Consider the following 24,328-nt stretch of genomic DNA (forward strand, 5'->3'; position numbering starts at 1 on the left):
ACAAACCGACTTGCAGATGTTCACTGCGGTGAGATAAACAAGAGGAATACATTTAAAGCTGGATAGCATTTAATTCTTCAGTTTCTTTTGAATGCATTCAGTTGCTCCACATCTAGAAGCATTACGCCCACATGTGACTCTCATATGGCTCAGTCATTATGAGAAATGCTAGTAAATGATCTCAGTTCTTGGGTCGTCGACACTCGGTATATTCTCACATCTTTCCTCTCTCGTCTCTTAACATCGTGTTCTCTTTCTCCACAAGATGTGATAGTCACTTTGGACTCTCTCTTGGCTCCCCCAATATATATAAATGCCTCGGAAACGGGATTAGAATTTCGGTATGCGCTACTGAGTGAGTCACAAGTCAGGAAAACGAGACTTTGAAATTTTCACCGGGAATTGCCGAGTGAATAATGCAGGCATTCGCGTGACTTCCACCCAGAGTCACACGAATCGATTGGTGTTTCTCCTTGCGTGCGTTTACTCTGGCATTGATCCAAGAGGAAAGTTGATAACTCTTTTCTACGATGAATTTTGCCACTTTTTTTTTTTCGAAGATTTATTTGTTGTCCCTGGAGTGGATTGATGGGGTGTTGGTCTCTCGGTGTTTGCGGAATTCAGTCGTAAATTTTTTGACTGTACGAGACCTCGGGGTCTTTGACATCGGTTAACACTGGAGCTTTGAGAAGTTGCTAATGTTTCGAGGGCTCTGCCGGAATTTTAATTAGGATACCGTGGAATTGCTGAGCCCCAGGTATGAATCTGATATCAACGAGAGCAAGAAGTGGAATTGATAAGACAAGTTTACTTGCGGAATGCCGGCGGCTTGAGTGAATGGCACTGGGGGCTTTGGGCTGCGATAACTTGATTTTGTGATAGAGATACGTATTTAAGTCGAGTCATCAGCTTCATAACCACGAAGAATTGGACCACCGTTTCTCTGTTTTATTTTTAGGTAAATTGGGAAATGTGCCCTGAGTGCGATATACCAAACGGACTTTCGTTTGAGCGGAATTAAACTTTGATTAATTGGTTGTTAAGTCCTTGACTTATTGGTAATTATTCTCCAAATTTCGTCAAGTTTGTGGTTTGCTAGGACTAAATAGATTTCAAGTAAAAGTTTGAAAATTTACGTAGATTCTCTATTGCCCCTGCAGCGCTGTTTCCTAATATTTTTTTACCAGCAAAACGGTCGAGTGATTCAGATAGAAATAAAGCAAATGCTCAAAAAAAATTATGGGACGTTATATGCCAGGAATCTGAAGTATCACAAGTCTCCACGCATGAATGGATTTCATCATCGAGAGGAAAACGGAAGGGATTGAAATACAGAGAAAGAAGAGGGAAAAACCTGATGAATTAATATGCGATGATCGTAAGGTAGGCAGTGGTGTTCGATCACGAGATTTGTAGTGTTTCGCTGTATGTGGCCCATGGGTAACTAGATCTTGGTCTTGGCATTCCATAAATGGCACTGGTGGAGTGCCGACAGTACGTAATGTGATACCGATCGGATCGATGACGGGTCGAATTAAAAATGTCATGAACCTGAAGGTACAAAAATGCACCAGCACTCGATACTATCGAATGCCCTCGCACAACTCACAATTCCTAATAATTTCAATTGCTGAGTGAATTCGAGAATTCGCATTTCATTTCCTATTCAAGTACATTAGTCTAAGAGCTTACGATTCATTAAAAATGCCATCAACACATTCAACAATAAAGATGCATTCAAACGGGCATGAAATACGTTGATAAAATGGAGCAAGTCATGCGATTTATCATTCAATGATAAATAAAAAATTATATTCAATCAGCTCGATGACCCAACAAATTGAGTGCCATAACCTTGTCGATATAAAAAAGTATTCGCCTCCAATAAATTCAAACCAATGTGAGAATCATATCCGGCGAATTCCCAAGCTCATTCATAATATCCATAAATTTTTTTTACTCCTGAAATCTACCTCGAAATCCCCCTCCCCCAACAGAAAAGCATTTCAAAATCTAGTGGCTCTCAGGCCGAAAAGTCTGTAATTAGAAAGAGAAATAAGTCATTGAAAGTAATAAATGCCTGAGCGAAAAAGAATCGCAGTGAACATCTCCGTGAGATTTTTCGAAGATTGGCCATAGGGCAGCATCGTTCTCCAGTGGGTGATTTCTGCTGTGTGGCACCTTGTAATTTCCGTAGCCATGCCGGCGTGTGGTCGAGAGTGGCGCATAAGCAGTCTTAAGTGTAAAAAACCGGCAAGATTCCTCAGGTAAGTTGCCCCTCAGCCCTCCACTCCACCACACACAACCCAAAGCGCCATACCTTCATAGTAATAAACTGACTTATCGTTTTTCCAATGTTTATACCCACAAACTTTGGAGAAAACTTGCGTCCGCATCCTGGTCACCGTCATTTCACTATCGTCTGTAAACCATCGTCCCACGTTTTACGAGTGCCACTGAATATACATATCACTAATATACAGGCGAATACACCTTGAGAATTGCGTAATAATTTGCGCGACAGACGATAAACCAGAACGAAAGAGAGACGACCTTGAGGTGAGTTCCAGAGTGTATCCCTACTACCTTGACTCACAGATCGGTCTTTTCATCAGGTAAAAAGTCAATGAAAAACCGGGCGAATGGGACGAAAAATCACTTGAAAAATAAAATCAAATATACGTATGGCATTAACGATCATCTGATCGCCTCGTAATTGGCTTCATCTCTTGATTATTTTGTATTTTAATAGTCCCATACCAGTCAACCACTCGCACTGATACACGCGATAGATAATGAAGATGAGAATGCAGGTTATAAATGGCGTGGTTTGTATTATGGAGTATCGTACGAAGGGATCGAATAATGAAGAATTTGTTTTTCTTTTTCTTTTTTTTTTTGGGTTCACTGATCGTGAGCACAGGCGGGAACTGGAAATCTCCGGGGCCCTGCGCCTTTATACCTGCTCCGGAGGCTTCGATTTTAGGTGTCTGAAGCCCAAAATCTCCTGGAATATCAACGGTACACGCGCATGATTCTTTATCCCCTCAGATTTTTTTTTTCCTCTCCAATTTTTACGATCAAATGAGTCACCTTTCAACTACCGGTCTTTATGTTTACTCCACAATTTTTTTGAATTCCACGTACGTGTTTGTGTGAGCGAGTTAATGACGATGCTGGGACCTTGCATTCTTGGGCAATCGAGTTTTTTGTTCGTGTTGAGTTGGTAATGAATAATGAAGAGGAAACAAAAGTGTCTGGAAGTTATTCAATGGTTTCAGATTATTGCCAGATAAGAAATGCATTAACGAGTTTTTTGTTCAGTTCATTAAGGGGAATGAGAAGTTTTCTTGCTGCACTGACAGCTGTGATTGAATTTTTCTCACAAGAAATTGTTTCTCCATTAATTGAATTTATGTTGTCGGGTCCTTGATACAAAATATCTCAATGCGTAAACAAGTAAATAAATAAATAAATCCTCGAGAATATCCACGAATAATTTCCGTTAAATTCTTACCTCAAATCACTCTGTTCGTCACACACGAATTTATCTCTGGATTGATAAAAAAATTAATCCATTCTTAATGAGTTTCAATTATCACATTGTAGAGAACACTCGGGAAAAAAATTAATACAGCAAATTCCCAAGGCTCCAATTCATTCCCTCCACAGAAATGCTTGTGTTACACAAATTTGTTTGTCATGAATAACTGAATCTTTCGTTGAATGCAGAATTAGCAGAAGTAATCGAATCTCCTCTCGAGAAAAATAATTCTTCTGCGAAAATTGATAAGATTAAAATACTCTGATTTTCCCACTGATTCAGCACTTGTCTCAATCAGAACTACTTTCACGATGTACGAAACTAATGTAATACGAGCGTAGTATGCCTACACATCATGCCACACACATTTGCATCGGCAAAAAAAAATCCATTTTATTTTAGTGTGGGCGTCTGCTAAATGACACATCTCGCACATGTCTCGTGTTAGAGACCTGCAAACATCCACAGCATATCATGTGATGACGTAGATTCATGAAAAATACAAACAAGTCCTCCCATCCAGTATCCTTGTCCACTTTTTCCTCTTTCCCCTTTGAAAATTTTCTCCCTCACATTAATCCGTGTCCTCTTACCGGTTTCAAACTCGATAGAGGATAAAAGAAAGACAGGAGAGAGAGGACAAGGGAATATTTCCCGACAGATTTTAGATAATTTGGAGAGACAGCGAGGGGGATCGTCGGGGACCCCGCAGAAGACGAATGAAATGTCCATTAGGGCACATGACTCACATGACTCAGAGCTGGTCAACCGGAGCACAACGAACAGCAAAAAATGATAGAGCGAAATCAATAAAGATGACGTTATCCATGGAATTTATCAATCGCACTTGGAGCACAAGTGTTTGCTGCATAAAGTTTGATGTTTAGCAGATGACAATTTGTGAACAAGGCGTTTACCATTCGTTGGGTAGAGAAATAGTGTGACGTAGGCGCCCACATAAAGGCAATCAAAATAAATGATGTTAAATTGCCAGGGTAGACTGGATGGCTTTTTTTATCGGCTGAAAGTTGGACACATGTCATCGCACATGCGACTGTGTCTTTTAGGGAGGTCCAAGGAGGCGGGATATGCCGAGGCGAAATTGTCTGAATTTTTCAGAATGTTTACTTCATGATGAGAATGTTTGGAAGTCCGTTATGTTTCACTGACTGATGTCTGCAAAATTACTTCTGTAATTTTCAACAGTGAAAACAATTTTGATATGACGTTCCCAAGATGAATGAGAGAGTGAATTTAAATTGCCAATTACGAAGAAAAATCAACTGCAGCTTCTCTCATTTTCAACCAGTGTTTCGATGACTTTTTCCTTCAGTTGTGAGATGAATCGGTAGCACCGGAGTCCCCCAGCTTGAAAAATAAGCCGAATGAAGTAAATATCAGTTCCATTCATAAGAAGCCTTCGAATACAAAAAATGTCATTCCCTCGGAACTAGCGAAGGCTAATCTCTTTCTCTCCTACGAAAGCAAGTTTCTCATCACTCGATAACGATTCAATTCCAGTAAATGACGTACTGAATGAGGAATGTATGTGACGCTTGAATCCACAAAGGCCACTTGAATCTCGTTGAAAGAACATTGAAATGTTCTTATCATTACAAAAACCTCGAGCACTCAACCAGATCTATGGGGCTCCAAGTCCCCCGCATTTTCATTGTATCGTAAATAAAATAGCATGGGTAGGGTGAAACCTTCAGTTCTAGAACAGGCTTGAGCTCGTGTATGCCTTTGGCGATGCCGAGGTAACGCCCCGGAAATCACAGTTCAAGTTCAACCATTGGATGCAGAACTAAACGATGTTTTACAATAAATTGTGATGTTGTGCCTCCAGGTTAACCACGTGCCATTACAATTCCCACAAGATAAATGATGACGAAAAATATATTCTTGAGTCAATATTTATTTAGCCAATGGATGGCTGAGCATCAGCGAAAGAAGTCAATAACAAATATCCCAAAATTATCGCCCAGCCATTGCTCACTCTGGCAACGAAAATTTATGACTCATCCAGGATTCTCTCCGCCCTTTCACAATTTTTGTTGGAGGGGGTCAAGGATCGACGATTGTGGTGTGGAAAAAGGCCTAACCAGAGCAGAATCCCGGCATTGAGGATCCATAGGGGTTCAACTGAGTTTCCCCCTCCTGACGATATTCGCAGACCGGTTGCAAACTCTTCGGCATTGGATGGAATTGCATTGTCATTGGGGCGCGCAGCTGGTTCGAATATAGACAAATTATTGTGCGAAATTACACTCCCAGAGTTCCACTGCATCATAAACGCATTAAACTGTAATTAACTCGATTATTTTACGTCTGGTTATCGCCCAGTGTGAGTAATTCAATGTTAAATCGGTTTATTTTGTATCAATCCATGCTCATTAAATGCGAAATGATGATACGATATTTCTATTGACGATTGCACGCTGATTCATTTACAGTTCAAACATACTTTCCCCCCATCTCCCTCGCGTCGATCCAAACGGTGACCTAAAATTCCCTTTCCGCATAAATAACTTTTTATTGACTCAACTTCACAACTCCAATACACTCGAAAGTAAAATTGATCGACTTTACTCTCCATCGACGTAAATTACGTCCTCATTTTCACAAACTACAACTAAATTACACATGATACATAAACCCACGTAATCCACTCTCGATTTTGCCTCATAAACTGTAATCAAATGACACACAATACCGAGTAATTTTCTGTTATCAATATGAGGTTATTGCTGGAATTTAATCAAATTTCATATTCATCCATTATCCCCGTATTCTCCATATCCTTGTGAGTACATATCGCGCATTAAAACGAAGGACTCGATGATGACTGAATAAACAATCGTGGGTCTTCGATGATTGTTTTGTCCGGAGTGTGGTCACACGATTGATCGATCACGTGTCAATGTGTTGGACCTCGCCAACGCAATTCCCGAAATCCCCGTGTCAATAAAAAAAAATCACAATCTGTGTGGCGATGTGGTCCAGCGAGAAATGAGAGCCAAATATGAGAATGAAATTGAAAAACTCACCAGTTGGATTGAACTGGTGCAGTCAGGATCAGGGGGAATCTCACGCCGTTTTGTACCGGCGTCCAACAGAAAACTCCGATTTGCAACCTTCAAACACTCGTCACGCGCGTTACGCGGCACACGTTGAAAAATACGTCATTTCCGCAGGTTAACTTCATAATTCTTGGAACGATATCACACTCGAACAATCTGTGTATCATCGAATTATTGTGTTTGTGTTATTGTTTAGCACAAGTACCGATGAGAGTGAAAAATAATTTTCTACCAAGCTATCGGGACAACGGATTCCGTGGCACTATAGAGTAGTTTTGTTGTGTGTGCCGCCTGATCTCCCGAATGACGGTTAGAAGGGGCAGATGGTAGAGCACGAAAATTACCGACAAGCTGCGGCGGCAGCCGAAGAGAGGGATATAATTTCATAGTTCCGCCGATAGATGACGGGGCAAGCGGTTAGGTGGGAAATGAGCGGGTTGCGAGAAAGCCGTAATTTTTCAAATTTAGTTATATGACAAAAACTAAATCATCGTGGCTTTGTCGAATTTATATGGTCTAAGATGTGATAATTTATCTGAGACACTGCAGTTATAGAAATGACTATTGGGTCGTCTGAATAAATCTATTTATTCTTCCTCTCTATTTAAAAAAATATGAAACATTTATCTTCGTTATATTTTAATACCTTAAAGGTGTTTGTGGAAGACGTCATCCCCATTTCGGAAAATTTGAATCTGTTACACTCGCTGGAGTGATTGGCCACAGCGAGGGTGGTAAATGTGACCAGTTTTTCAGTTCGGTAGGAATATTCCAGATTGGCTGGTCAACTCGCTCGGTGATGGTGGAGGTCAGGGGATCTTGAAAGAATTTGTTGATGATTTCGGTTGGATTTGGAATATTTGATGAGGACTTCTCCAACTCTTTCTGATGCTTCAATGATACTGGAAAAAACATGAAAATAATGAATTAAAGTTTGCCGACATTATAATTACCCAAAAAAATGTTACTGTGGTGTTAAAATAATTTACATATAATTATTACCGATTCTCTGGAGTTCCCACATCATAGGAGCAGTGTAGTGTGAGAATCTGCAGCTAGACCCGAATGGGCATCCATTCTCTGAAGTTAGTTTCTTGCATGATATCTTCGCTGATTCTTCTCTTAAAATATCTTCAGGATCTGTTGGATGAGTCAAACATTGTAAATGACACATCGCGTGAGCCTTCTATTTTTCTATTGTACGTTAATATTATAAGAGGGCTATTATCCTTTGAGAATGATAAATGAGCTACCCTGCAATTTACTCAATTTCCCGAGACTTGAATAACATCTAGTTATGTAATAAATGTATCTGAATTGACATGCATTCATTCTAAAATTTCAAATATCCCAAAAGTCCTTCATACAAACTCCTCATCAGTAAAAAAATTATTCCGGATGAAAACTAACCTTTAAATTGTCGATAATGCTCCGCATGATTCTTGGCATGTTGCAAACTCGATAAATGTTTCCTCCTCACATCTGCATTATCCTTGAACGATCTGTCACAATAATTACAGTGATAGTGCTTTCCCATGGTATCAATTCAATTGATCCGCACCAACTTAATCCCCCAATTAATTATTAATTCCAATGGATTCCAGGAGCTAATGTCCTGTGTAGAATCAGACAGTATTACTGATCAATTGTACGCTCCACTGACACACAAATAAATCCCACTCTAATCCATCTCCATTGTTCACACATCCTATAATGTAAACACTGCACATATGTGTATTGATAAATCCAGTTACGAGCGGAGCACTGAACTGTACCACGCGGCCATATTGATCGGGGCAAGTTCCTGGCGCCATCTATGTCCGCAGCTTTAATTTGACTCGTGAATGTGGCAATAAAAATCAGCAATCATTTCACTACATTTTATTGATTTTTTTATCCAGCAACGTCTTTCGGTTTTTACGATCCCTCATTGCTTCGTTTTATTTTTGCCACATATTTGTTTTTTCCAGACTTCCCAACAAGGTTTCCTGCGGTGTTTCAGCAGGACCACCCATCCATCTAGTGACTGCGCTTAGTGCGGCTTAACTTTTGAAAGCTTTCTTTTTTTTTTGAGAAAGTTCCTCAGGCCAAGTTGAACATTTACAGGTATTACGTTACAGTGAACAAAAATTTAAAAATAGGTACAACTAAAGCATATTTTTTGTGAATCTGATCAATCGTTTCGGAGGAAATCGAAAAATATAAACAGTCCGATCAAAGCGGGAATAACTCCTTAAGTAGAACTACATGTCTTTGCGTAGGACATAATATAGAGATCAATTATACGTTTAGTGAATATTTATTTTAAATCAAACAGATTACATACATGGTATTTGTTTCTGTTCCTGAACATGACAATTTCTTGTTTTCTTCCTTTTTTTGTCTTTTCACTTATGTTATAATAGTTCGGCCACTTCAGCTCAGCACAGTGTGCAGAATAAACTCGATTCTCGATGAGTTAAGTAGCATCATCCTAGAAAATGTCTGTTTCGTTCTCAAACACTGCAAAAATATCATTTTTTGTTGGTATTTATTTTCCACTTCATGAAAAATGTTTGTTCCTCGGAATTATTGACAAAGTATATGGAATGAACATTGAACTTATCATTAATTTGTTTTAAATTATACAATATTATCTCGTGGGTTGTTTAAAAATCAGTTTCCTGCATGTCTGAAATGATCGACTCGATCTCGTGAACATTGCTCCGCCGATTTTTATTGAACATTTCTGGGAAGTGGATAAACGATACATTTTCTATGATCACACTAATCTATTTCTGAAATCTTAATCAGTGGCCTAAAAGCATATCCTGGAATCTATCGAGTAGAATCGAGTATTGGGTCAATTGACATTTCAACGTGTCTGATAATGTTGTTTTTTTTTCAGTGTTATTGAAATAAAAACAGAACGTATATCATTTATTATCTACAAACGTGGTGCATGATGATTCGAATTAGTAACTTAATATTATATTTCCATTATTCATTGTAATTTTAAAGTATATTAATGTTAATTGTATTTCACTTTGGAATTCATATTACCAACTATGAATAATTTAGTCATTTATTATTGTGGTGATTAAAATAAACAAAGCAATAACTCACAAGAATCACATAAAGTTTTTAGGCCTGCTAAAAACAATGTCTACCAACTCACTGCTAGCAAAGCAAATAGACTAGAACTTCGATAATCGCAATCTACAAGATTTTCTTCTTCCCTTTATCATCATCACGAGCACATACACGATCTACATAATCACTCGAATCAAGAATTTGCAAGCATTTCGGTTGGTTGCAATCTACGGTGGCGATCTATCACGGAAAAATATAGTATTTTGACTATTGAATGAAGACAACTGACGATGTGTCTAAAGAACGCGCAAATCATTTTCTTCTCATACGTCAAGCGATTGCAACGATTTAGTACATTTCTTGCTGCTACGTACATCCGCGGTAGGGCAGAGCGTGCTTGTTTTTCTTCATCTTTATAATCAATAGTGATTTATTATCTTAAAGTATATTCAATTCTGAAGTATTTTGGAATTGTGTTTGAGGGTCACAAGTCTCATTGCAGTATCGTAATCTGCAAATTGGGTAATAATTTTTCCCGTCATGATTTGCATTAGAAACATGTGAAAAACACAAACATTACTAAAAAAGAAAAAAAAATCGGTATATAACGTCCAAATGATTATCAAATGCTGCAAGTTCCCATTATTTAGCTTTTTGTTTTTGTTTATCATACATCGGTACTGGGTTTTTCCCTTTTTTTGTATTTAAAGGTAAATTTTAGTCTAGATTAAATCACTCGGCAAAGATGGAGTCTAACTTTTTAAGCCCTGTTCAGACGTTTGTGCAGAAAAATGATAGGGAGACCGTAGGTGTGGACCTCGTGTTTCTTCGTCACAAAAAGTTGATTTCTATCAACTCTCCTGCATGTTTACAAAACCAATTCTTCCGAAAATTCAAAGCATGAGTAATTACCTCATAGTTGCACCTCTCCAATCATGCCCGTAATTCACATGTTCTTTAATCCTATTCAAAATTGCTTTCAGTTCTTACAGTGTACCGTCTACAAATATTCGTGTATTAAAAAGATTTTTTTTATTAAGGTATTCTTGTATCATCTATGTAACCATTGTTCATTCATTTTTAAAATCTACGGACCTTCCCATCCTCACTAATGGCAAATTTGTGAATGAACGGTGGGGGAAGGTAGGCTTCAATAATTTGAGATACTATATAGACTCGAGTACATTAAAATTGGAATAAAATTGAGTTTCTCTCATCTTCATAATTTTAAACTGAATTATTCTCTGTAATTGTTGGCATGAGATACAAGAATTTCTCAGCCGTAATTACAGTGAGGCAGAAGTGGTTCACGACTTTCGGTGTTCTTGACAGAGGCATTTAACAGTAAGAGACAAAAGGAAAATCCATCCCATTCCAATGATCGCAGTATTCATTTCACCGCGCTCTTCTTGGGATTAGACACCCAGGCGCCCTTCAGTAAACTCAGCCAGATTTACCCCAATATCTGTGCCAGTTACTGCGATCACTCGAGTAAGGTTGTAAAATGAAACAATTGGGAGAAAAAAAAATGACTTTAAAAAATGTGATATCAAGTCCAGCGCTTCATTTCCTTTTTACTACTCTGTCTTGTCCTATGCTCTTGGGTCACAGCTACTTCCCACATCCTCCTACATCCCCCTTTACTTCTTGATGGGAGCCTCGGGTCCTTCCTGGCGCACCTTGTGACCCCGGAAGCTCGCTTGAATTTTCGTTGCAGCTTTGTGAAGATCCGGATCAGTTAGATCGATTCCCTCGAGCTCATTGACCGCATCATCGACCTGCAAAAAAAAAATGAGAGGATAAAAAACAATATATCCAGTCCGAGGATTTTGGGTATTTTCAGGATGAATATATTTTTTCATTACGCTAAATCCTCCCGGGGGGAAATGGAGAGAAATGAGGCTAGGTGGTTTTTTGATCCCTCAACAATGGCCCTGTATATAACAGTGCTCAAGGTATAAACCCTCATCTTTCGCACAATTAACCCCTGGTTATTATTGTTATTATCCAACTATTCTTGTAGTTAATTATACCAACGTCGCGTGATGCACCAAAGGGCCTGCCGTTAAGTGAGGATGCACCAGACAAAAAACTTTGAGAGCCAAGGGGAAAAAAATGGATGTGTTCATGTGCAGACTTTACAAGCCATGTAAATTAGAATTACCTGAGCATATGACCTATATTTGTACTTTACGGACACTGTTGGGATTCAACTGAGGAGAAGAATTATGCCTCAGTTACGTGGTCTCTGACCATTTAACATTTTGTTGACACAAGCTACATGGGCAAGACCTGGGGTAGTTTTAAAACAAGCCTCGTAGGCTGCCTTCCAGATTCTCCTCAGTTGGAAAACCAAGTCTCATACCTGCGGGGTATATTCAACCGTAGTGAGGGCTTTCATTAATAATTAAATTTAGTGGCTCAACTTGCTCGAGGGAGGTCTTCGCCTTCATACCAAGTTTAATTCACCGCTGAGATCTGCGGTTGGAGCAACTTTGTTGCTAGCCACGAGCAAATTCGGAAGATACATGTCCGGAGTGTACTTTGTCCGATTTGACATTTGTCATTAAGCATTTTGGTGATGAATTGCGGGACTGGGCTTGAGGTGATGTGGTAATCTCGAGAGGATTTGTAATTTTCTATTGCACAGACGAAACCATTGTGTAATATTCACACGTTTTGTTTTAACGCAATAAAAAATCGCAGTAAAAAAACAATTCTCACTTGTCGCGAAACAAAGTTTCATGAAAATGAGGCTAACAGTTTATGGCATAAAGTGGAACGACAACGAACGATCACTCCTCATTGTTTTATATAAGTTCGTGGAAACAATGATTATTCGAAGCAACAAAATTTTAATTACCAACCCCCATAAAATTCGCTGTGAAAGCCATAATAACCTTTCCATCTGGTCCACCCACAAGGGCCCACCTGACTATACTCCTCAACACGTATAAAAAATTTATGAGTGGTTGTGAAGAGGGCTCATCCCCATTATTTTTATATCACAAAAGCTGCAACAGAGCACTCGGCCGAAGACTTCTCACAGCTTACACAATTTTCAATATTATTTTGCTCTTTGCGCTCAGACCCCAGTGACACCTGTTTTTTCCCCAGTGATAAATGATCACCAGCATGAATTTTTTCCCCACGACCCTAGCCGACTCCAAGTGCAAACTTCCCAAAGGCATTTTCACCATTTTTCTCTAGACGTGTATGTGAATGCCGGTATTATGCTTGATATGGGAAAAAGTAGAGAGCTCCTTGGCACCAACATTTTTCTCTATTTTTCTTGTCACCCGACCTAACGATTGAAAACGACCAAATGTCATCTACACTGTGCGCGCAATCCATGGGAGACAGAGAGAGAAACCGATATCGATTCGTAACTTTGTATCGCGACTCCAGTTGCTCTCCATTCGCCTCGCGAATTCACGTAGTTCATGTCCGTGGTGAGCAATAAAATTCCACCGGACATATAAACGTGTAGCCACATGATAAAATATGAAAGAAAAATTCCACACCCTGGGAGGAATGGGGAAAATGTTTTTCCTATTCTTTCCACAGGTATTTGGGTGTACGCTGGTTGATCCTCACCTCTTCACGCCCCGTTGATACATTGAATTTAAAATACTCCCCCAGATTTTCGCAGCTCCAGTGTAATACCCCCGGTCTCTTGTGTTTTTTTGCAATTTATAACCCTAGGGATGCACCGGAAAATGGAAGTTTAATGGAAAGCAAGATGGGGATTAGTTTGCGCTACTTCTAGTTTTCGAGCCAGTTTTCGCATCTAGTTTTCCCCTTCGCTTGTTTTATTTTTTTATGGAGGCGTATGCATCAACTGCGTAGCGTAATTTCATATTTAAGAAAATAAATTTCCCGCAGATGGGCCAGTCTACTGTTTGAAAATAGTTGAATCCATAGAATGGTGTCCATCAAAGTGTAAAAGATAGTCTAACATCCTTACTGAGGAACGGAATTTTTTTTTCAAGCGAAAAGGGCAAACATTTGAGGAACCTATACAGGACTAGAGAGCTAAAGGAAACTTTGAGGCTCTATCTACAGGCCCGAGAGTTTATTTCTTGGCCACGGACATGGATGCAGGGAGACAACTTTCCCTAGAAACACTGATTCTATCACCATTTCCGTCTACCAATGGGAATGGAGCGCTTAATAAGATCATAGGGCTGTCCTGTTAACTTTTGGTCTGGTTGTTTTCTCGAACAGCCTTCTCGGGGATGTTACGTAATGTTGAAGTTATTTCAAAATGATTGCTTTAATAAATGTTCAGTCCTCTCCAATTTCAGAAAACTTTTATCCACGTGTATAACATGATAAACGTCAGAATGGGAAATTCTTGGCAAAGATAAGGTATTTCTCTTGTCATTTTTATTTTTCACTGCAAGTTGCTGTTTAATAATATTCATGGATAACGTAGGAGATATGGGGATAGAAAAATGCATTTTCATTCAACCCCCGGCGATTGCCAACTCTCAATGATACTCTTCCCTTCGTCGCAGATTATTTACTAGACCAATGCGACAAAAGTAATGAGTTATTCGTGCTTTTATAAAAATTACGTGTCTCTACCATCATTCCGGAATTAATTTTGGGTTTGCAACAATCTGTCCTTTCGACATCCGATAATTTTACTAGTCATTCAACTATCTCAGTAGATAACAAACAAATTCTTTATCTAGATGATGATTTAAGTCATTTGGGCTAGCACAGCATCCATGCAATATGACACGGTGACGCGCACGGCATTGAAGTGCGGAAAGGGAAATGTACCTCATCGATGCAATATCAGGCTGCACGTGGGGAGACACCTAACAATAGGCCAATTCGTGGTCCTCTGCATGATCGATCAGTGGTTCCATGGCACGCACTGTATGGAGCACAACCGCTGACCGGCACATTAATCAGAGAAATGTAACCCGATTTCCCCAGTCGACAAATTTCGTGAATCAACGCAATTTGCGCAGTGATTGGGTGTATAATATATTATTACTAATTCGCCAATAATCGTGGGAGATTGTTTACCGTGGTCGCTAACGTCAATATTAATCTGAGTGATTCGAGCATTAATTCGAGACTCGTGAATTTATTTTCCATTTCAATGGAAATTCAGTGAATCATGAAATCTCAAATATTCCGGAAACTAATTGATGGAGTTGGAAGAAGTTTGCAGATGTCAAGAGATATCCCCATCGTTATCCGTAATTAATTCAATTAGAAGTTTTAATGATGTTGTCACTCGTTCCTCGATAGCATCAAGTATTTTATGTAAGAAAGTATATCACATAAAGAAGCTCTAAATGTTTCTGAATGTCTTCAGGGTTTAAGTGTACACGGAGAAAATTATCGAAATAATTCTCCCCCTCAGACCCCTATAAACCTTCAAACACTATTTTCTGTTGGTCGACATCCAGATGGCTGTGTAATCCATAAAAGTTCAATTTTCTTCTAGCAGTGGCGAACAAAATTGTTCAATAAAGCTTTGCGCATTGGGGATATTCCCCACCGGCGGCATACGATGGTCAGATGATTCTTATGTACATGTGATGGTGGAACATCCACTGGGAATACATCCTCGGAAGCACACGTTTGGGGCATTCCTGATGTTTTACGCTATGTGCATCTCCAACTCCAGACGATGCCAGCACTCGCAGGCTTGAGGATTTTTGTCGTTCACGTCTCTCGCAATACGCCGGTGAGAGCTTTCACCAGAATTTTCCGATGGTGATAGAACCACAAGCCTCACGAGACGTCGATTTTATTCGTGTCGAAAGTTGATGGATCGTCGTTTCCTGACTTTTACCAGTAAAAGTATCCGATTTCGCGTTGTTCGTCGCATTCTCGTAGTTGAAATAATTATAGGGAGGTGGGGTGGGACATGATTTTTGCATTCAACTGCTAGATTCGATTTTGAGTTGAGCTTGCTGAGATTGTTTGGATAGGTTGGCTCAGATTTAAGGTCAGCATGGTTCATGTAGGACAAACTCTCTCTGGTGTTAAGGTGATAGTGGAAATTGCTCCAAGCTAACCTGTGCTTTGAAATGTGCTGGCCTTTGATATCGGTTTTGCAGCATCAGAGGCTAAATTCCGTCATAGTTGCTTGTGGGAGATATAATATTGTCGTTCTGACGACAAAGGAATGCTGGTGTTGGATATTCCTGAAGAAGTTCTGCTCTTCATTATTAAAGGAGCGAGAAAAAATCATCCTTTATTGACAGCAGAACACACTCAACACGGTGTCTTGTTTATTAGGGATGAGTTGCTGATATACTGTATTTTTTCAAAAGTATTGTACAAGTATTGCCTTTACCCAAAAGGTATTACTGACAATCCCCTCAGGAGAATGAAATATAGATCGAGATAAGTTCGAGGTGACAAAGAATGAAAGATAAAGAGCTTCCAAAACGACAATCTGTCAACGTGTCTCCACCGAATTTGTTCCTCCCAGTGTTTCAATCTTTCAATTTTTTGTTTCTCAATCCAGCACGTCACGTTTCGCTTACTGGGCGTACCAAAGGAGCCCATCGTTGAATTTCCGGATATCTCGATGTACCAGCGATAGTTCCGTTTCGAAGTGAATCTCGCTTTCGTCTCTTATCTTTCATCATCCATATCTCTCTCTTCGATTTGCCCATAAGGAGGAACTGATTCCGGCTGCAGTTGGTAGTTTTTGCCATTTCGCGGAAGGATAGAGTAGAGAAATGGATGAAGTTCAGCACATAGGGAAAATGGACGAAATCGAGATGAAGGGGTGAGAGGAATGGGAAAAGGAAGGCTGTGGACTGGAACCAGAGGAGAGGCTTTGCGACAGAATTAAGCGAAGCTGCAACCTAGGCAATCTCACTTCAACTGCCAACCATTTTCCACGAATCTATCTTCTCGGGCCAAGTTTTCACCCTCCACTAGTCCCTCTCGGACTAGTGAAACGTGCCTGCGTGGTACGATATAACGACAAATGGATAATGGAGTGCTGAGCTCAAATCCGTTTATTCATTTTTCCTGTACGTCTGTTGAAATAATCCCGGTAGGATGCCTTAATCAGGTCCTAAATTGTGGCAAAAAATTTCTCTTCATCTATTCTTCTCATCGCACGCTCTGCAGTGACCTCACACATCGATTATTATCACATCTCCATACATTAGCATGATTACCTCGTGTCGAGCAATATTTACCCACATCATCCGTACAATTTTCATGACAAATTAATTTTGATGTGTGCAATTTCCGATTGTGTCACCGAATCACCATTCTCGTCTATTTAACGTAAAATCAGCTTATCACCACATCGCTTGGAGGCCCCTCACACGTGTGTTATCCGTCAGCGTTCACCATTAAAAACGTAAATGACTTTTGGCTATTTTGTCACCTCCTATGATCGATTTTCACCCCGATATTGATATGGGGAATCCATTGGCCAGGTGAGCCCTCGAGAATTACCTCGAAACATCGTGTAAACACGTAAACCAGTAATAAACTGATGGATCTGCAGATACACAACCCCTTGTGACTGTTGAACGAAACAGCAGTGATTTGCATTCAGCAATGTTCCCAGGCTTCGGATAACATGCATAACGGGCATAGTACCCTGGGTGCACTGATGCCAGAAGTAATTTGGCGGTGGTCAGGGTAAACTCGGTACAGTTGAGAGAACAGCTAGAAGCTTCCTCCCTGTCACCATGAAACTTACAACGATATATAAACCAATAGCGGAGTAAGCTCAACGGGGAATTCACTTCTGCAGATCAAAGGTCGAGTGCTACGACATTACCTTGAAAATGCATCGTAAATTTAAATGAGAAGACACAAGAAAATAGGCAAATGAGAGAAATACTGTTGTTTACGATCAGAGATAGGAATGGAAAATTCCGTTTGAGTGCTAACGGAATCATCATAAAATTACACAAAACAATCCGTTATCGCTATTTTCTCAACGCCGTCATCGCCTGAGAGCTCGAGAACTTTTTTATTACTTCATTGTCCCCTGAATGCTCTCCACGATAAGCGTCAACATTAAAAATTGGCACTAGAGGGAGGATAAAAGAGTGATGGGGGATGTTTGTCTTTGCTCATTTTTCTCACTCGTCTTTTACTGCGTCATATGTCTCGGCTAATGTCTCTTGTCGCATGTGGGAGGAGTTACTCATGAACACTGAGCTTTTATTGCACATCCATGTCTCGGAAAACGGCCATGGCCGAAAAAATTTTGTCAGCTGTATTCACAGTAAAATCTTTTTCCAGTATACTGAGGACAGAAATTATTTTCGCAAACATTCAGTCACTTGAGAGATTTTTTTTTGTAAATCCCGGAAACTCATCAGATGATAATGATAAAAATCATGACGTTTTAGAGCATGAATGACCTTTGGTGGAATAGTCCAGTAACTATTAATTTTCATTGTTCAGAGCAGAATATTTATCAACAATAATTTTCTCTCAATTCAGCATTTTAATCTATCCTTTGGGGAATGTTCATTTAGAAATTTTCTGGTAGTCGAGACAGCTTGCTCATTATCTTTGATCTCCACAATCAGACTGCCTCCAGCTGGTAAAGGCTTATGCTTTTGTTTAACCACCAATTGACCTGTCAAGCGATTGCAAAAGCTCGCAGCTGCTAAATGAATCGGCTGGTAATAGCGCGTGCATTGCCGCTTGATATTCCTCATCATTCTCGGGTGCAGAGGCAACTCCTCCCTATTATTTCTCATTCTTTATCTTTGCTGAGGTTATGAGAGTGTGAGAGCATCCAGAGGGGTGGGATATTGATCGCGAATAGTTGAGCTTCGAGGGATTTTTTTTCTAATGAAAAAAAAAAATGAGAATGCATAGATTCAACACCGGGATTTAGCATTTCAAGTGAATTCCAACGTCTGTTCATGCTAGAAATTGAGTTGCTCTTAATGCCATATGATTTCATATTTCTTCTACCGGGGAAATTTCAAATATTACGAGACGGAAACTTGGACTTTATTTGATTCACTGAATCTAATTAAATTTCTCGCATTCATGGCTCTCCATTGATTTGTGGGAGCACCAATCTGGAATTCACTGTGTTCATCTACGTGGGGAGGCAGTACAAAAGTATAAAGGGGAGCCATTGCCACAGGAAAAAATATACCAGTGGAGCAAAATTGAATCGAGGGTCACAGAGATGTACCCTCAATTCGCGCTCTATCTAGTTGCTTCGTTTTTCATCGAGTGAAAATATGACACGTTTAACGACCAGAGCCCACCCAACCGCACCAACCAGCACGACCCGGACTTTTGGGAATAGTGGCCACCTCGATTTTCATCGGTCAAAAAATTTCCAAAGGTTGAAAACTCGAAATATCGACCTAGTTTTTCATTTCAGAAAACGAACTAGTGGACAAGGAAATGACAATTTTATTTTTATGCATGAAGGAATCCTTTTAAAATTCAAAATCACCTGACCGAGTATTAAAATGACCCCATTCATTAATCAATTATCTCTTCCACCTCACAACTGGGCCAAATGCGACGGAAATAATATGAGCATGAAAAATTTGGTGATTTTATTATGAAAAGCCCGGCCTTAATTGATTAAATCACCTGAGGTTTTATATTGTCTCATTAAAATTTCAAAAATGCTCACTCGTTTTCCCCTGATTAAATTCCATCCCACACTACTCTCCTCAAATTCGATGCAGACCGACCGTAAAAATTTCAATTTTCTTTCTTCACATTGGACCATCAGAATTTATTTTTAGATATCGAAACCAAACAATTTTCATTTCTGCTCAATCATAAATTCACAAGCAAGGATTCATTTCTATTTATGCACCCACATAAATTGCATCGAATGGAATTACTATTAATTCAAATTGCATATTAAATCAGGTAAAATTGATATCCAACCGGATCCAGTATTTTATTTCCGTGAATTTCCTCGTACAGCGGTTTGATCCCAAGGCCTGGCCCAACAAATTCAACCTATATTCATCAGCGATCGAAAAACATATAAGTCATCCAATTCCATTCTCGCTTGAGTGCATACATATAGACAATTGGAGTTGTTACTATCGATAAAACGGTTATCATCCCCATTCACGTCATAGACTCGTATTGCTGAAATCGTAAGTCGTCGAGAGGTAAGGGAACGTCGGAAAATCTTCATGCAGATTGATGTATTTTCATGCAAGAGTTGTCTCCGGGCGAGTGTCCCCTGGCCAATTGTCACGAGGACTAATCATTCCAAGTGTACTCCAGCCAATCCCCCGGGGAAGTACAACTGCCCGGTCTTTTAATCCAAAAACATAACTGGAAATGTTTTATCCACAATGAACGAACCTGTACAGATCTACCTACCCTATTTCCACGAAAAACGATCCGTCATACGTATCTTTATCTGCTAAATTACAACGAAAATTCGCTGTTGATCGACGATGTATCGTTGCATCGACGAAAGAGAGATGGATTGGTTTCTCAAGTGGTTCTATATCTATAAAAGAGCCGTACACATTACACCCTATACAGCACACCCCTTCGATCGAGTCTGTCTCAAGGTAACCCTTCATAGTTTCGTTTCTCCCTCAGACGAACACACGCTACCCCAACACGTACATTCCTCGAGCCTTTGCAGTATCGCTGAGTAAGATAAATTTTCTTTCAGTGTATGATAAAGAATCGTGACAAAAAGCTCGAAGGTCGACTAATATTCGTTGACAATAACGTCTCTGTTCTTAACAACTCCTTTGTCATCGAGGACAAGAGGACGAGGAATTGATGGAAATGGAGAGATTTCTGAATGAACGGGGGTCACTTCGGCCTCTGGGTTAAGATGACTAACTGATAGAATATTTAACCATTAGTGATGAGTACTCGAATCAAATATCATTATTGCAGACACTGTAAATCCGTTTTCCGATAACGAGGAGTTGGAAGAGAGGAGCGCAATGAAACAAGTTTTTCAGTTGGTTTTTTTTCTCTCGGGAGCACAGGGGATGGGAATCTACTCCACGGTTGGATGCTCTGATTAATCAATCCTGAGGGGAAATATCCACAGCCTTCAATTCTCGTATTATTCTTTTTATTGAAGGGAAACAGTAGTTCCTACGGGTAAAAAAAAATCTCCTGGGCCTCTGAATGATCGATTACATGTTCAAGGGTTTAGAGAAGTTCTGAGGGTTTTATGATGGAATATGACGTTCTGAATCTACGTTTCATTACACCTCGATCATTTTACTGTATCAGCCGGCGCGGTATCGCCATTAACAACATCGAGCGTCGTTAATTATTTCACGTATTGGGTAATTAATTCTCGGATTTTCATCAAAATATCGTCAGGTTGCGGTTTTGATATTGCTGATTATTGGAAAATCGTTTGGCGAAATATCGTTCTATATTGGAGCTGGAAATTTCCATTAATCTGGAAGTACTTAAAGGCGTGATGTAATGAACAACAAAATTATAATAATTCCCTCAGGCAAATAGCATCAAGTACTCGATTTTTTTGTTAATTTTTCTCTTCATGTGATTGGTGTCGACGTCACATGAACAGAAAATCTTGTGACTCTCGCACTACGATATACTATTTCCCCTCAGCGTAATAACAACTGATTTTTCCATATCTCCCCCGAGTTAATCGGGAAAATTGGAATCCGGTGGATATCCGAGGGGTAGAACTTGTGATGCTTCTCACAAACCACAAATTCCCTGTACTTGGCAGCAGAAGTTTAATCGGCTTTGGAGTCTTAAGCCGTTCATACACAATCGATCTATCCCTAGCCATATATATTGATATATTCCCTCGTGATTTGCGGTGCTAAAGTAAAAGCGAAGGCCAACCAGAAACTGTACTCAACAACAACCTTCCTCCCTCTATCCCATTCTCCTAATCGTCACTTAGGGAAATGTAGACTCGACGTTTAGAGTTATTGAAGGATGAAAATTGAAGTGACAGTTTGTTGTTCAGTTGAACGAGAATATGGAGTATATTTTTATATCGTTAGTGAGGTGGATGGTAATGATGCCGTGAGCCAAAGAGCACATTTAAACTCTCGATGAAACGGGAGAGAAGAATATCGTTCGCTTGTCGTGATTTATTTTATAAAAATTACCCGATCGTTCTATAAAACTGTATCATAAGTCATTATTATCTCATTTCGGGACAGAAATGAGATAATGAGATAGTAAAAATTAACTTTAATTGACTTTTGGACTGTAGTTAATGCTCCATCACCCTCCCCTAAATCAAAATAATCCCCAACAAATCCATTAGCATCCGTTCATCTCCCCCGATTGTATCACTAAAACAATAAACTAGCATTACGTTAATGAACGGTCTAGTCAAGAAAAATCGGGGAAACGATTCTCTGGTTAACTCGATTAAAATAATTAAAATTTCAACTCCACTTTATGGAGATAATCCACCAACAGGTTGATCACCATTAGTATAATACTCTCTGACTTTTCTCATTTCATCAGAAATAATCCTCCCCTGAAATTGAAGAATTATTATCTTAGAAAATAGAGATGAGGAAGACTCGGACATCCGAGTAATCCGGATAATTTTCACCCCTCAATTCGATCCCTGAGCGTCTGCATTTACATATGGAATGTGGAGCCCAAATGGGTAACGGGGTACACATACGAGAGAGCCCCTGGTACTGTGAATAATTGCTGAACAGACTCCAATAGCTCTTAGCAGAGGCCGGTCCACACGTATACACATATCCCTTCGGACTTGTTGACTGAGAGTCGGCTCATTTTCACGTTCAGTCAGTTTCTACCCCAGGAGCTCATGACTCGGGTATCCATATCCCCCTTCTAACCCCTTTCGTCCTGTGTCTATCAGTTAATCTCGTACATAAAAACGAACAGACGTGGCATGTGTTGTTTCACATGGGAAAAAATGTGATAATTAACTGTCACGAAATAATTCTGAACGAGGAAATAATTTTTCACAAGAAAAAAATTATTAAATGCTCAACAACTGGACGGAAAAATATATCTGTTAAAGACCAATACCATCAATTTACTGTTGATGCTATTGACCGTGCGGAATAATGAACAAGTAGTAATGAATATGAAGATGATTAAATGATTAAACTCTTGGTTCCTCCATTTGTTTACTAGTTTAAACGCAAGCTGACAGTTTTATCGTAAATTTTTTATCACGTACTATCTTTTGTGTTACATAAACCCGTTCGCAGGTGTCACATGTATTTTCACCTGACACACAAAGGATATTCTTCGAATCTCCGAATGCGACCCCGTGGCACTATACCACCGGGGTTAAGCCGTGACACCTCGTGTCACTCTTGACCACTTAATTTGCTGATTTTCTCGCCATGAATGCCCGGCAACATACGTTATCACGATTTTCCCCGTAAACATGAAATTGCACCGGCAGATAGAGATTTAATCCCTTGGTACAGCTTCAAACGAGATCACTCCCCCGGAATTTACAACCGGGAGTATGAACCTGGGGACGAGTTTTGGATAATCCCATTGGTTAAAATCCAGTAAACTGAAAATTGCATTAGTGAACTGGATTGTTTCATGTTTTCTGGCGAGTGAAGCTACAAAAAATACCCCTCCATTTTTCTTTACGTTTGAAAAATCATTAGAATTCATTTGTTGAAACGACTATTGTTCTGTAACTCGGTATAAATGTCAGAATATTCACCAGTGAAACAAACTAATACCGGGAGGAATTTTCCTTGAAAGTAATAAGACCTCGTTTTTTCTTTTTTCAACTTTAAAACAACCGCAAACAGTTAACAATTTTCCAAACTTAAACAAAATAAACCCCTTGAATACTGCGTTCCAGTTTATTCTCTACAGTTATTTTTCCGAAGCTCTAAATACCAACGAATGGTGAAAACTGATGTCTTGAATAGCTTATTCAAGTAGATCAATAATGAAATATGAAAGTACCCAGTGCAAGAATTGTTCCTGTGCCAAAACAATTTCACCAGTCATCCGGGTGAAGCAGTCAGCCCTGAGGGGTAAAAAACGTCGACCTCCTTGAAAAATTTTCCCTCTCATCTTGCTCTGTTTCATTTTCATAAGGATATACTGTGATGGGGAGGCCAGGCCGGAGAATGTGCCATTTTTCTCACAAAACAGTGGTGTGGAAACGAGGGGGATAACTCCTCAAGAAGAATGAGAGAAGCATGTCCCGGAGATGTACAACAGAAACATTTCATTGAAATAGATACTTTTCATGGCTATGGCCAACAACGTCATGATATAATTGAATTTCCACCCCAACAATGAGAGAGAAAAAAGATTTCCAGGAACAAGTCCATTATTGTGACAATCTTTCCCCTGATTGGATGGTCAAGTTAAAGACTCCTCCTGACAGGACAGTTTTTCGATTAATTCATTTGCATTGATACAATAAATTATTAACATTGCACTGTTGAAATTCTCATCGATTTCATGGAAAAGGTGACAGTTATTTTTATGAGGAGAAACTTGAATCGATTTTCCGATCAATTTCTTAAAGTTGTGGGTCCAATCGAAGCTCATGAATCGATAGTTATACCCTGGGATGAGCCCAAGAAACATCAGCCAACGGTGACCAACGCCAGAGGCTAAACAAACATCGACAACTTTCAACATCAAAGCCTTGTGTCTGAATATTCGT

The 24,328-nt window shown here is 39.5% G+C and overlaps 3 protein-coding genes across 4 annotated transcripts in view; all 3 read right to left on the reverse strand.

Annotated features, from left to right (window-relative positions):
- The window catches only part of LOC135164282 (uncharacterized protein), a 28,651-nt gene extending 21,237 nt beyond the window's left edge, over positions 1 to 7,414 (reverse strand). The window contains exon 1 of one of the 2 annotated variants that reach the window (XM_064124476.1): positions 7,274 to 7,414. The gene's annotated coding sequence lies outside the window, so the exon portion shown is untranslated. Of the gene's footprint in view, positions 1 to 6,594; positions 6,899 to 7,273 lie in introns of those variants that run through there. The other variant, XM_064124475.1, reaches the window with a different exon arrangement.
- Positions 7,197 to 8,427, reverse strand: LOC135164301 (zinc finger matrin-type protein 5). Its single transcript, XM_064124527.1, has 3 exons — positions 8,038 to 8,427; positions 7,630 to 7,767; positions 7,197 to 7,529 (listed from the first exon to the last, which is right to left on the reverse strand). Exons 1-3 carry the CDS (start codon positions 8,162 to 8,164, stop codon positions 7,297 to 7,299), a joined length of 498 nt encoding a protein of 165 aa, XP_063980597.1. The 5' UTR covers positions 8,165 to 8,427; the 3' UTR covers positions 7,197 to 7,296.
- A 480-nt stretch (positions 8,428 to 8,907) lies between these two features.
- Positions 8,908 to 24,328, reverse strand: part of LOC135164297 (neuromodulin) — a 39,947-nt gene continuing 24,526 nt past the window's right edge. Inside the window, exon 4 of the mRNA XM_064124523.1 lies at positions 8,908 to 11,477. Coding sequence (XP_063980593.1) covers positions 11,340 to 11,477 — 138 coding nt within the window. The 3' untranslated portion in view covers positions 8,908 to 11,339. The remainder of the gene's footprint in view (positions 11,478 to 24,328) is intronic.

Source organism: Diachasmimorpha longicaudata, chromosome 7 (assembly GCF_034640455.1).
Source record: "Diachasmimorpha longicaudata isolate KC_UGA_2023 chromosome 7, iyDiaLong2, whole genome shotgun sequence".
Lineage (NCBI taxonomy): Eukaryota > Metazoa > Arthropoda > Insecta > Hymenoptera > Braconidae > Diachasmimorpha > Diachasmimorpha longicaudata.